General features: G+C 40.5%; 1 protein-coding gene across 1 annotated transcript; it reads left to right on the forward strand.

The window, feature by feature from the left end:
• The first annotated feature begins 1,326 nt into the window (after positions 1-1,326).
• Positions 1,327-12,961, forward strand: dldh (dihydrolipoamide dehydrogenase). The gene is made up of 14 exons (XM_038705790.1): positions 1,327-1,479; positions 2,669-2,744; positions 3,561-3,640; positions 5,430-5,498; positions 5,937-6,006; positions 6,436-6,536; positions 6,642-6,785; positions 7,287-7,388; positions 7,895-8,085; positions 8,198-8,368; positions 8,852-9,041; positions 9,538-9,675; positions 10,343-10,432; positions 11,630-12,961. The coding sequence occupies exons 1-14, from the start codon at positions 1,441-1,443 to the stop codon at positions 11,693-11,695; spliced, it is 1,527 nt and encodes a 508-aa protein (XP_038561718.1). The 5' UTR covers positions 1,327-1,440; the 3' UTR covers positions 11,696-12,961.
• The last annotated feature ends 917 nt before the right edge of the window (positions 12,962-13,878 follow it).

Here is a 13,878-nt window from a genome sequence, read left to right on the forward strand (position 1 = left end):
TGTTTTTGATTGGTATCAAAGCTGAAAAACAGCTGATGGTGTTTCTAATGACACCAAATCATGTGATTAAAAACACCATCAGCTGTTCTCAGACGTGACTCGAGCTGACGAGCTCCAATCCCCCATCACATCTGAGACAGTCTGCAGTGGAAGATAATGTGGTGTTGTATATAGACATTTTTTACGTTATAACAAAATATGTTTCATTTTTTTTTTGTAATTTCACAAAGCCAACATATTTCATTTAAACAATCTTTTAACTTTATAACGTGATATGTCAGTATGTTCATACAACAAGGAGTGCAAAGCGGAAGCATTTTTCCAGCTACACGTAGCACAACAACAAAAAGATACGTATAGACCTAAAGACATTTCACAGTGATTTGATTATTGCACAGAGTAACAGAAATGTAAACTTGACACTATTAATATTAATAAAGTTTAAGAGACAGTTTCTGCCTCTTAAAGGGAAGTTTTTCCTTGCCTCTGTCGCCTAGTGCTGCGCGTGGGAATTGTTGGGTTTCTGTATATAACATCACAGAGTACGGTCTAGACCTGCTCTTTTCTGAAAAGCGCTCTGAGATAACTGTTGTTGTGATTTGGCGCTACATAAATAAAATTGAATGGAATTGAATTGAATAAAGTGCTCAAGCGATAATGCAATGCATTTCACATATTCTTTTTTTTTTAGTTTCTTGTCAATTTAATATTATATACATTTATATATTTTATCTTTATTGTTATGCACAGTTTCAAAGGCTAAATGAAGAGCCGCTTGGGAGCAGAAAGAGCCGGTTCTTGGAAAGCAATGAAACCAAAAGATCCGGCTCCCTCCAAAGCGCAGTAATTCCTATCACTAATAGTTTTTAATCTTTTCTTGTATTGCACTGACTGGTGACCTGTCCACAGGTGTGCCCAACCAGGTCGTCCTGGCAAGCAGATGAAGAAGCTGCTTGAGGCCGAGCTGGAGGGTCCAGCAGTGTGCAGCGGATGTGACTTGATCCTGATACAGCAAATCCTGATCTCATCCTGTCTGATGGTGGAAGTTAAACATGGTGATTTATTTACACGTACAGGTGAGACTGGTGCAGCAACGGTTAATTGAGCTGTTGAAATAAACATTCAGAGAGGATTAAGATGGATGCTGCAAGCAGATTCTTGGACATTGTGGACATATGACACACTGAGGGAAGGATTTGCAGCAACTCTGACAAGGTTTTGAAAACTTTGGTTGGACACTGTACATTTATTTATGTGCACTGGGAAACTGTTTGATCCAGAAGGTGGCGGTAATGCAACATTTCTGGGTGTCAACCGCCATTAACACCCAATGAAGAAGAAGAAGAAGAAGAAGCGTGGTTCTGCGTTTGCGCAATGACAGGAGTCCTTGGCTGGTCGGCCTGCTGTAGGTTACAGATCCTGTGAGGGGACACAGACAAAATGCAGAGCTGGACGCAGATATACCGCTCTCTGGCCACGGTAAGAGAGGCTTTTATTAACCTGCTAACCAGCATGTGTTGTCCGGAAAGCTTTCTAACTGGTCTCACTGGTTCCTGCTCCTGTTGATACTGGTGTTTTCACACCTGCGGCCCTGCAGCGGCTAGCGGTGTCAGCTAAACCGCTCCGGTCCGATGAAGTCGTACGTGGAGAACATTACGCCAGACTCCACTCGGAAAACGTACAATCCAGAGTTATTGTGCTTATAAGTGCGAAAAATATGTCTCTCAGTATGTATATTATATGTTATCCAGTTTTATATGCTTCTCTTTTTAATTCGGCATCAACAAAATTAACACAAGTGTCCATATTTAACCGAAATTTCGACTTTTTGTTTTTTTGGTTAGCTGTTGAATCACACTTTGTAAAGAGGTAACGTTAACGTTATAATGTCATTTCGTGTGCAAATTGTACACGTTACGTGACATACGTAAGCTAAGGATAAACTTTCAATAGATGTAACGTTAACATTAATACACTCACAGATGACAGCTCTCTCTAAGCCATGTTAACATGCTAAGGTTAGTTAGCAGTGGTTACCTAACTCTTACTGTAGTTTATGTTAGAGGTTCGGCAGCTTATGGCATGTCGTCTCACAGCTTCACATGCTAAATAACATATTGTTCCTAGTTGTTCCTCTTATTTGAGAAGCTGTAGTCACATTATCGTCTGTAGATCACATATTTTGTCAGCTGGTGGTATGAAAACGTGTGTTTTAAAGAGTTGCTGTGTCGCTACGCAGCACTGACAGATGAATGTGTCCGAGCTGAGAGCCACTTTACTGGGCTGAACATCAGCTGAGCGCCTCTGAGCAAGACAGTGTACTTTATACTTTCTTTAGGGGCTCAAAAGATTTTATTCTGTGTTAAAAGTAAAGAAAGCAACGTGTAAAAACTCATTTCATCTGACGGTGACTTCTGTTCTGCAGTAATATTTTAAATCAGCTTTTAACTTTCATAACTGGGATGCTGACAGTGTTATGGTCGATTCTGCATCTTCTCATAAAATCTGCAATTTACTTACTAACAGTGGTTGCAGCGTCTGGTTTGTACCCTGGACTGAATTCAAGGCAAGGTGCTGCAAAATGTCAGCGTGTTTAGTTTTAGTAGATTGTTTGACTGTGTGGCTGTATTATAGTTTTTTAATATACTTGTATTTGTTTGCCTTTCAGCGGAGCCACCACCTTCCTTGCAAACTGCACGGCGCTGCAGCTCTGTCCGTCAGAACCTACGCTGACAAAGCAGCGAGTAAGACCACTGCATGTCTTCTGCCTTCAGTAACAGTTAGAACTTTAGCCAGACGTGTGACGGTTGTTTCCCCTTTCAGCAGACTCCTTAAAAGACAACCTGTCATATATTTTGTCTTGGGTACAAAGAAAATTCACAACTGGTCCAAATCTTTTCACTCTTGAGTGACATTTTTGTGAATAAAACTTGATTTTACTAATGATGAAATGTCACTAATGCTGAATTTGACTTTAATCAAAGAAAAGAAATGAAGATTTAAATTTGTGTGGATTGATTTAAAACTCAAGTCTGCCATTGTTGTTTCGCTTTTCATTATTTACTAGTGTTTAAAGTATTTTGGGGGTCTTTTATTACTGTTTGCCTGCGGTAGGGAGGTGAGGAATAACCTGCAACAAAGGTCCCGAGCTGAGCACAGAGGCCACCAGGGCGCCACCTCTTCTTCTTCATGATCAATCAATGTTCTGCTTATCCTTTTAACTACATAATAATTGTCTAACTTATAAAGAAATGTTATAAATAATCATTAATTACCATCCCAACTTATGTTAGAATAGTAAATGTAGTCTGGCAATCAATGTCAAAACCTGTAATGACATCAGTGAGTTAAAAATTGTCATATTCAGAAACTTCCTGAAGAAAAGCTTCTCTTCCTGTGGGTCCCGCTGATCTCACCAGACTTTTCGCTCGTTCTACAGATACAGACTTTTATTTTTGCTGTAGTTATACTGAGTGAGGGTTTAAATGTCTCCAGCGTCTCTCTTACTTGAGCTGCTGTTGTGAATTCATGTTAAACGTTGCTGTGTTGCCTCTCTGCAGTTGATGCAGACATCACGGTCGTAGGCTCCGGCCCAGGCGGCTACGTCGCTGCCATCAAAGCCGCACAGCTCGGCTTCAAGGTAAGCTGCCTTCAGGATGTCATTTTATATTCATATTCTACATACATATTGTATTTCCTGGAAAGTAACTAATGAAAGTGGTACTTTGGTGTAAAAGTTCTTGATGGCTGAAATATTTTATTTTATTTATTCATTTGATGCTGAAAAAGTTGATAATTGTTTTTAAGGATTCATTTAGAATAAGAGATTTCTTCAGTGTGCAACTGATCTCAGGTCTCTTGACATTTTAAAATCATTTTAATCAACAATGTGGTCTTCAAATTGTTCAACCCTCGCTGCATTGAAAGGTTATAATTATTGGCAACACCTGGGCCGTTATTTATCAAGATTCTCAAAGAGCAATTTTAGTCTTAAGTGCTGAGAATTCATGAAATGTACTCCTACTTTTAAACTTGGGAATAAAAGCAAGTTATCAAATGTCTTAATGCTAAGAATCACTCTTACTCTCCCAGTTATTTAAGCTCGAGAGGTCTCTCAAGTGGTTAGGAGCTGCCAGTAGGGCTTGTGATGGCGTTGTGGAGACAGAGACATGCACAAATCTTTCAGAAGAGGAAAACTGTTGAATTGAATTATTTGACGTGCAGTTAATAAGACGGGTTCGGACAGCGCGGGACGTCATCTCACCACTGACTTTACGCAGTAATGCGTTTTCAGTTAAACTGAAGGTGGTGACATTTTGTTTCTCTGCGTCAGGACGAATGCAGCAATGCTGATGATTTTGGCTCGTCACAACCGTCAAAAAGCCGAATAGTCACGGAAACAATTATGGCACTTCTGTTAGAGCTCCACACACTCCTCGAAGTCATCGACTTCCCAACAACACGCCCCCCCCTGTAATGCGACAGAAGCAAACACAGTTGATGCAAATAGCCGGCTTCCCAGGAGTAGTAGGCGCATTGATGGTGCTCATATAAAGATAAACTTTTTCTTTATCTTTCATTTATTAATGTTTAGGCCTATATCATAATGTATTCTCTTGAAAATTCTTTAGTGTTAAATGTGTGTTGAATATAAACTCTTTTGAGGAATTTCACCATTCAATGTGAAATTGTCTGAGAATATTCTTAAATATGACATCTCTTCAGTGCTTGGTGACATCATCATCCAAAATCCTGTTTGCGGCACAGCAAAGTGTCGTAAATCAGCACTAAGACTGACACTTAAGATTAAGTCCTACACTTTAATGAAATTAGGAATATGATGCTTGATAACTAACTTTTAAGCACAGCTTTGAGCCAAGACTTTTTTTAGTCTTAAGTCAGTTTTTAGCAGAGTTGTTATGAGTAATTCTGAGAAGTTTGATAGATAAATACGGGCCCTGAGCTAAGATCTGTGCAAGACCCAGTTTGAATTTCCACTTTCACGTAACTTTCTTTTTTTTAATAAATGAGCATCTCTACAACTTTAAAACTCCAGTTATGGTTCATGTCACCACATCTATGATACATTAAAACTTGATAAATATACTTCACATAGTGCAAAAAAAAAATTCTTTGACATGGATTTTATTAATAAATTTTTATGGCTGGAAACGTTTCATCCTGGATAAAGTCTGCAGACAGCAGGATATATTGCTGTAAAGAGCTGTAACAACGATTATAATAAACATTTAAATGATCTTACTTTAGTTAACTACCTCTTTTTCATCTTTATAATTGGTCGGTTTGACGTGAGCTGATAGAAAAGCATCTTAATCACATTTTAATGTATAGTGGGTAATGCAGGTCACCTTTTGAAGGGCTAAACATATTAAGGTGGACCTCTCTTCTGTACATCTTTCCTTTGACAGACGGTGTGTGTGGAGAAAAATGCCAGTCTGGGTGGGACCTGTCTGAACGTCGGCTGTATCCCCTCAAAGGTAAGAAATTCTAACTAATCAACATGTTCTGTAGTTTCAGCAGTGGAAGAGACGGTTGTGAAAACATTAACACTGATATTTCTGTGATTAAGAGCAACTCAATAATAATAATAATCATCAGTGTGGTGAATGTCTGCAGTCCTAATGGTTCATCCATTAGTTAAACTATCCTGTAAAGCAGATTGTTCTGGAGTTCTTCTTTAACTCGTGTTTCATAAACTAGAACAAGCTCAGACTAATATTTAAACTGGATTAATTGCAGATCAGTGTCATTTTAGGGACATTTGCACTTGGTAAACATGAAACACACAAAGAGAACAGAAAATACATGAAACAAGAAAAACAAAAACAGTGAAAATACATGAAAACTTTTATTAAATGTATTAAAAAAAAAAAAAAATTCCTCCAGCTGTGTAAATTAATATTTTATCTGTGCAGGCTCTGCTGAACAACTCCTACTTGTACCACATGGCTCACGGCAAGGAATTTGAGAGCAGAGGCATCGAAAGTAAGAGTCTTCATTGGACTTTAAAGGGACATTTTGTGTAGCTCAGTTGGTCGGCTGTCAAGCAGAACAACGTTTTCTGGCTCCAGCCTCTCAAATGTGAGGATTTTTTATCAGTGCCGTCATTTGTCCTTGCAGCTGTTATAAGCCATTGTAGAAAATGACCGTAATTCTGTAGTGTTTTTCTTATATTTATATATATTTTTATTTACCAACTTTCTAGTATTATTTCAATCCCTTTATGCCTTTATGTTCAATGTGGCCAATCTGGGGTCCAAGTCAGGGAACTGAATTTCTTCAGAATTGCTTTCCCTGCCTTTTAATTACATTTATAGTTTTAAACAAAAGTACAAATGATAACTAGCCAATACAAATAGTTATTCATTCAATGATTATTGATCAAAGATGATGACTGAAGTGTGTCTCTCTCAGTTTCAGGCCTCTCGTTGAACCTGGAGAAGATGATGGCTCAGAAGAGCGGAGCGGTCAAAGCGCTGACCGGAGGAATCGCGCATCTATTCAAACAGAACAAAGTCAGAACCTCTTTCTCTCTCGTTTCACTCGTCGTTCTCTCGCATCACCATTAGGAATCTGAACCGCTGACTATGGCGTTCACGGTGTGACATCACTCTCCTCAGGTGACCCATGTTAACGGTTTTGGGAGGATAACTGGCAAAAACCAGGTGACGGCCATAGCAGAAGACGGCAGCGAGCAGGTCATCAACACTAAGAACATCCTCATCGCCACAGGCTCCGAGGTCACGCCCTTCCCCGGGATCCAGGTACAGCGCCATTTCACTGTGTGCTGGCAAAACAACTACAGTCGCTTAGCTTTTTAGCCCAGGGGTTCACACTGTCTCCACCCTGCACTGTGAATGTTTACACGGTGTGTTCAATAAAAACATGGAAATGTTTGTGTGGTATTAGTTTCAGCAGACTGTGTTTGTCTGTTGTTTTGACTTCACATTTTATGACCAAGTTATGCAGAAATCCAGGTAATTCTTGGGTTGACATATTTTTTTGCTACCACCGTGTGTAGTTCAAGGTCTTTTAGAAAATGTATGGAAAAACCACAGAAGTAGTATTTGTAAAAATGGAAATAGAGGAAGGATTTTGCTGTTGGTACACGTGCAAGCGCAGAGACGTGTCAAAGTTTAAGTCAACATGCATTTGTAAAGAATATATAAAGACCTTCTCATCAACGGACTTGATTTAAAATAAATGTGTAGCTGTGTTTAAACGTGTTACCAGTCTCAAATGTTTTTCTTTTGTTTGTTTTTTAGATTGATGAGGACTCTGTCGTGTCGTCAACAGGAGCTTTGTCCCTGAAGAAAGTTCCAGAAGAGATGATTGTGATCGGAGCCGGAGTCATCGGAGTGGAGCTGGTCAGCATCAATTCAGTCCGGTTCAGTGTAGAAGCCGCCCAGTAGCCGTTAAATTAAGCCCAATATTTATATCCCATATTTAGGCAAACTTCAAACCACGGTTACAATGATGAGAATGTTTTTAAAATAAAAGTCAGCTGGAATAATGTTGCGTGGCTCAACAGACTTCTGTCTTTGGTATGAGCTCCTTGTGTTTAGCTTGCACGGTCTGAGTCCGATAGACGTTTTTCTATCATCAAACAGATATAAATGGTCACATCGCAGCCCTACATTGAATGCTTACTAACTGTCTGATTCAAGATGTCTTTCGTTTTGTTTTGGAGCTCTTGAATCTGTCCTCTTGCTCTGCGTTCAGACATGCAGATAAAAAAAAATAAAAAAGTAGTCTGCGGTCTCTGGCCTCACATGAAGCTGCAGCTTTCACAATGAATGCATCATGTCGCTGTCCCGGCTTTTGACTCCATAGGTGTGAACAGCCTGTAAGTGTTTGTCCTCGCTTCCTGCAGGGGTCAGTGTGGCAACGTCTGGGCTCTAAAGTCACAGCGGTGGAGTTCCTGGGCCACGTGGGCGGCATGGGCATCGACATGGAGATCTCCAAGAACTTCCAGCGCATCCTGCAGAAGCAGGGCCTCAAATTCAAGCTCGGCACCAAAGTCTTGGGAGCCACCAAGAGGCCTGACGGCAAGATCGACGTGGCGTGAGTACAGCGCCGCCGAATCTTCAGATCCTGTTTAGATATCAGGGTCTGGATTAGAGTTCGTGAAATATAAATGATGTCAGCCGTTTGTAACCCTGCGTGTGTGTTTCAGAGTGGAGGCGGCGGCCGGAGGGAAGAACGAGACGCTGACGTGTGACGTGCTGCTGGTCTGTATCGGCAGACGACCTTTCACCCAGAACCTGGGTCTGGACTCTGTCGGCATCGAGCTGGACAACAGGGGCCGCATCCCCGTCAACAACCGCTTCGAGACCAAAGTGCCCAGGTACCACAGAGCTCGGGCTGCCTGATATAAACTGACCTGTCAGCATCTCTGAAGCTAGATTTTTAAAGCTTCTACAGCTTATTGATTATCTAAAACGGTGCAGACCGATGTTCTCATACAGACTGAGGAGGAGCTGCTGGACCACCATGTTCTAATAGCCGCTAAATAAGACCAGCAGTCTACCATGACAGTTGGAGGTCGAGTTCAAGAGGTCAAGAGAAGTTGTTAGTCATGTTTTTTACATCCAGCTGTAGAAGGAACGTGTATTAACAGAAGCAGGTGTAATTACTATAATTTATCATGTTGTTCTTCCTCCATACATGACGCATGTTTTTCCACAAATGTAATGTAAACACTGAATATAAAATAATTTTTACCATTCATTCTTATTTAATACGACATATAATTATTAATTGACTGAATAGAAGCTGTAAAAGGATCCACTCCTTGAAACTTTGGTTCTCCCCCCCCCCCCCCCCTCAGCATTTTTGCGATCGGTGACGTGATCGCGGGGCCGATGTTGGCTCACAAGGCCGAGGACGAGGGCATCATCTGTGTGGAGGGCATGGCAGGAGGCGCCGTGCACATCGACTACAACTGTGTTCCCTCCGTCATCTACACGCACCCCGAGGTGGCCTGGGTGGGCAAGACAGAGGAGCAGCTCAAAGAGGAGGTGAGAGTCGAGGCCGGGGTCGGGGGGGGGGGGGGGTATAACAGGAGGTGGTTTGATTACAACCCACTAGAGTTTCAGTATCATCAGGGCTGCGACTAACATCCATTTTCATAATTCTTTCAATCATTTAGTTAATCAAATGTCAGAAAATGTCCATCACAAGTTCCCAGTTGATGTCTGTCAAATGTCTTGTTTGTTCACAATAATCATATTATGTAGAATTTGAGAAGCTGGAATCAGGATTTTTTGGGGGGAAATTTTTTTGCTTGATAAATTATTTGAACGATAAAATGATTACCGATATAGTTTTCATTTTCTGTTCAACTGTTGTGTTGTTTTTGAAAAAAGGGACTGGGACAGAATTTTGAGGTGCTGCTCTGAGGACAGAGGTTAATCTGACATTATCTATCGACTACCAGTGAATGTCAGAACAACTCTTTAGTAATCTGAAAGGAACAAATGGTCGAATTCATCTGACTCTGGCTTTTCTCCAAAGGGCGTCCCGTACAGAGTGGGCAAGTTCCCCTTCGCAGCCAACAGCCGAGCCAAAACCAACGCCGACACTGACGGCATGGTGAAGATCCTCGGCCACAAGGAGACCGACAGGATGCTGGGAGCTCACATCCTCGGAACTGTAAGAGGAACATCAGTATCTTAGCTTGAATGTTAACAATGAAATGTGCTTATAGTATTCAAGCTTACAGTGTTTATTTTGGGTCTTTTCATACATGACAAGTTATGGGAAAAAAATCTGAAAATGTTTGTTTTCAAACTCTGGTACTAGTTCAGTATTGATAACCTGTATTTTATTTATTGGCTTCTTTAAAAATGTAGAAATGCATTGAAACCAGCACAGAGCTGTAGCTCAGCAGCCTATCTGCACTACGGACGTTACTGTATTTGTAAACCGCACAATACTTTTTTAGGCTACAGCCCAATTATAATTTGAACTACAGTAAACTATATTTTATATGCAGTACTGCAGTATTTATACACAGTACAGTTTAGTTAATTTGTACTGTAATTTGAAAAGCATTTAGAAACAGGTGCACAGGTAATAAAATTCAGTACATTTACATTTAGTGCATTTAGCAGACGCGTTTGTCCAAAGTGACTTTACAATAAGTACATTTGTCATAAGAAAGTGAAACAGTAAGGATGTCAATACAACAAGTTTCAAGCGCTCATAATTGCTGGGTTAGTTAATAGTGAAGCTGTCCTCTTCTTTATTTTATGTTCATGTAATAAATCTACAAACGTCAGATCCATTAGAAGCTGTTGGTTTGTGTGTTTCCCTGCAGGGGGCAGGAGAGATGATCAATGAAGCTGCTTTGGCCATGGAGTACGGCGCTTCCTGTGAGGACATCGCCAGAGTCTGCCACGCCCATCCTGTATGTCCTGCTGCAACACACACACACACACTCCTAAACTAGTGCATCATAATATAACAGTAACCCACATCAGTAAAATAAAAAGATGCCTACTAGGGACGCGACGATTACAGATTTTGTTGGTACGATTATTGTCAGAGAAATAATCACGGTTTCACGATTATTATGCATTAATTAATTTCACAACACCAGTAATGACTTAAGTTGATTTTTAATATTTAATTACATCAACAATTATATTTCTATAATATAAGTATTATTAATATAAGAGGAATGTTTATCAACCAGGGGAAAGTGTTATAAAGGAGGGGAATAAACTGACCTGTTCATCCGTACATGTGTTTTAGTGAAAATGATAGAAAGAAATTGAGTGCAGTGTTAACTGAATTGCAGTTAATTGGTAGCCTACAGTCCTGAAAGCCTATAAGCTCCTGACGTATGTTAGTGTTTTACACCTGGCAACATTTTCACAGCACAGACAGGAGGAGGCAACATAATATAATGTTAAATGTTCAGTGACTGAAGGTCTGCAGAGGATTACGTTCTGTCTTCCATAAAGGCCCTTTCAGGAAAATTATATTATTCAATATAATGTATTAGGCCTAACTTTATTTCACGTGCAAAGCTGGGTGGTGCAAGTTTAATGTAATTATTTTATATATATATATATATATATATATATATACCCGAAATGCTCCCACACACTGCCGACTTCAGCCGTTTCTTTGGTGGAAATAAAGCTTCAAAGTTTGGTCCCTCTACAATAGTTTAGCCAGTGTACAGCAGCCTCTGATAAGCACGACACTTAAGCTGGTGCACCGCTCCTGTAACTTTGTTTTATGCAAGTTGCCACAGTTTCGTTCCGTGCAACAGAAACACTCGGTGTAGCGGAGCCTTTACGATGAATTAACCGTGACGTTTTAAAGCGCGGTTAATAGTGAAATCCGGTAATCGCTGCATCCCTAAGCCTTCTCCCTGATTTTTGGTGTTTTAAGATATCAAAAGTTTGAAAATATTTATATTCCCCTCAAATTCACATATATTAAATGTTTATTTGTTCCTTATAAATACTAAACTGTTAAAGTAACAGTGGAAAAATAAAGGTTCATAGTCTGCAGAAAATATCAGAAATAAGTTAAAATTCAAGCTGAACTCTGCTGCTGCTTCGTGATGTTTTTCACTCTCCTCCTCCTGCAGACGGTGTCTGAGGCCTTCAGAGAAGCAAACCTGGCCGCTTCATTTGGCAAAGCCATCAACTTCTGATCATCCAGCCGCTGTCGCACCTTCAGTGTACATAAGAGGAGAAACGGGATGCTGTGTCTGCGTCACAACCTTCATCCACCCCGCCGGTTTCCTCTGTGTACATCCAATCTGTACCACATTTAGTTCTAATGTTATTTAAATGTTCTCAATAAAATGATAAATATGGGGGTTTTGGGGCAGTAAATAAAAACTGACTGCAGATCAGTCTTTTTGCTTTTCGAAACGCAAAGATCCCGGCAGAGCATACTAGTCATTATTCATCCACAATACAGAGAGAGAGATAAATATTATTTTGGCTGCGGGAGAATGAAGTGTTTTTGTTTCTCGTTTTTTTTTTTTAAAGTGTGAAAGATTTTAACAACACGACGACGATGTGTAACCAGAGCAGGGAACTTTAGCTGCTCACAGTTCCACAGTTTTGACTTTTAAAGGTTAAATTCACTCTTGCAGTTCAAAACATTTGGGTGAGTCCCACCTCTGTCCAAGATGGCCGCATAAAAGGTTGTAGACAAAACAAAATCATTCGTACGTGGAAAGTTTTTATATACTAGCTTCATGTTAGAACAACCAAACAAAATCCATTTGCTGAGATGTGGTTGAAGCTCTGAAAAAAGCTACTAGTGTCTGTTGCAAGTTTGTGGAGGACAAATGGAGGGAAGGTGACGATTTGAGGACACAAATTGAGGAAAATAAAGAAAATCTACCTGCAGATTGTGAGCTCGCATTACCCTGATGTAACTTCTAAAAATTTTATTTAACACAGCATTTGACAACTTTAAGGTTCTAGTAGCACTATGGAGATATTTGTCTGTGAGCTGGTCCTTAATTTTGTGCACATGCAGGTGATGCAATGCACAGATCCCCTGATCAACAGGTTGAAGTAACACTGAGAAATGTAGCAAAGCACCAACAAAGGCAGAGAAGAAGACTGCCGGCTGCTAAACATGGATGTAAACAGTGCGGCGTTTTAGGAGAAAGGACGAGAATACACGACTTAAGAGTTTGGGAGAGCACTGTGACAGCACTTATTGGTTCAAAACCAGCTGGTCAACTTACTGAAACGTTTGTGCCAACAGAGCACGAGAGCAGCAGCAGTTGCCTATAAATCTTCAGTGTTTATTTACCCTTTAAAAGTCAATATAAATTTAGTTTCGCAGAAGCGCTTTTGATAATGGCCAGGAATCTGTTTCCTGCTCTGATTACTTACTGTGATTGGCTCTGGCCTTCTCTCACCATTTAAACCCAATAAATGCAGTAAAACTAGAACAAGACTCCGGTGTCTAACTTTACATTTACTGACATCCACGATGATTATTTATCATTTACAATAACTTTCAGTGAAGCCCTCAGTATGCTTCAAACAAAACCACATCTGAAGTGTGTTCCAACCTTTTAAAATGTTATTCCCTTCTCTCTATGGCACACGCTCCATAAGATACTGTATCTCTGTACAGATATTACAGTAGTAGTATACAGTAGTGTTAATGATTATAATAACAATAGGACTAGCAACAATAGTCGTTGCAGCAGAGGGTGTCGAGCAGGAACACGGGGGCAACAGGTGACCCGCAACCACAGATCCAGACTCCACAGCTCCAGAGCCAGAAAACCTGCAGGAAGTGATAGGAGGAGAGAGCAGAGGGAGAGAAAGTAGAGGAGAGAGGAGCTCAGTGCATCATGGGAAATCCCCCGGCAGTCTAGGCCTATAGCAGCATAACTAAGGGATGGTTCAGGACTACCTGAGCCAGCCCTAACTATAAGCTTTATCAAAGAGGAAAGTCTTAAGCCTACTCTTAAATGTGGAGATGGTGTCTGCCTCCTGAACCCAAACTGGAACCTGGTTCCACAGGAGAGGAGCTTGATAGCTGAACGCTCTGGCTCCTAGTCTACTTTTGGAGACTCTAGGAACCACAGGTGCATTCTGGGAGCGCAGTGCTCTGGTGGGGTAGTAAGGTACTATGAGCTCTTTAAGATAAGATGGTGCCTGACCATTAAGAGCTTTGTAGGTAAGAAGAATGATTTTAAATTCTATTCTGGATTTTACTGGAAGCCAATGCAGAGAAGCTAAAACAGGAGAAATGTGACTAATGTCTAACATTAAGAAAGACGAAGGAAAACAATTGATATGTGAGGTAGAAGGCATCCGACTGCAGCAAAGTCACATCATGCGTAAAGGTGGCAGT

This window comes from Micropterus salmoides, unplaced genomic scaffold, assembly GCF_014851395.1.
Source record: "Micropterus salmoides isolate LMB-PRFRI ecotype aquatic unplaced genomic scaffold, ASM1485139v1 Ms_hic_scaffold_8, whole genome shotgun sequence".
Classification (NCBI taxonomy): domain Eukaryota; kingdom Metazoa; phylum Chordata; class Actinopteri; order Centrarchiformes; family Centrarchidae; genus Micropterus; species Micropterus salmoides.

Excerpts from the sequence above, each read along its gene's own strand:
- dldh (XM_038705790.1), top strand. The coding sequence starts at position 1,441 with ATGCAGAGCTGGACGCAGATATACCGCTCTCTGGCCACG. Across the intron at positions 2,745-3,560 it reads CTACGCTGACAAAGCAGCGA|TTGATGCAGACATCACGGTC; the intron begins GTAAGACCACTG and ends GCCTCTCTGCAG. Across the intron at positions 8,369-8,851 it reads TTCGAGACCAAAGTGCCCAG|CATTTTTGCGATCGGTGACG; the intron begins GTACCACAGAGC and ends CCCCCCCCTCAG.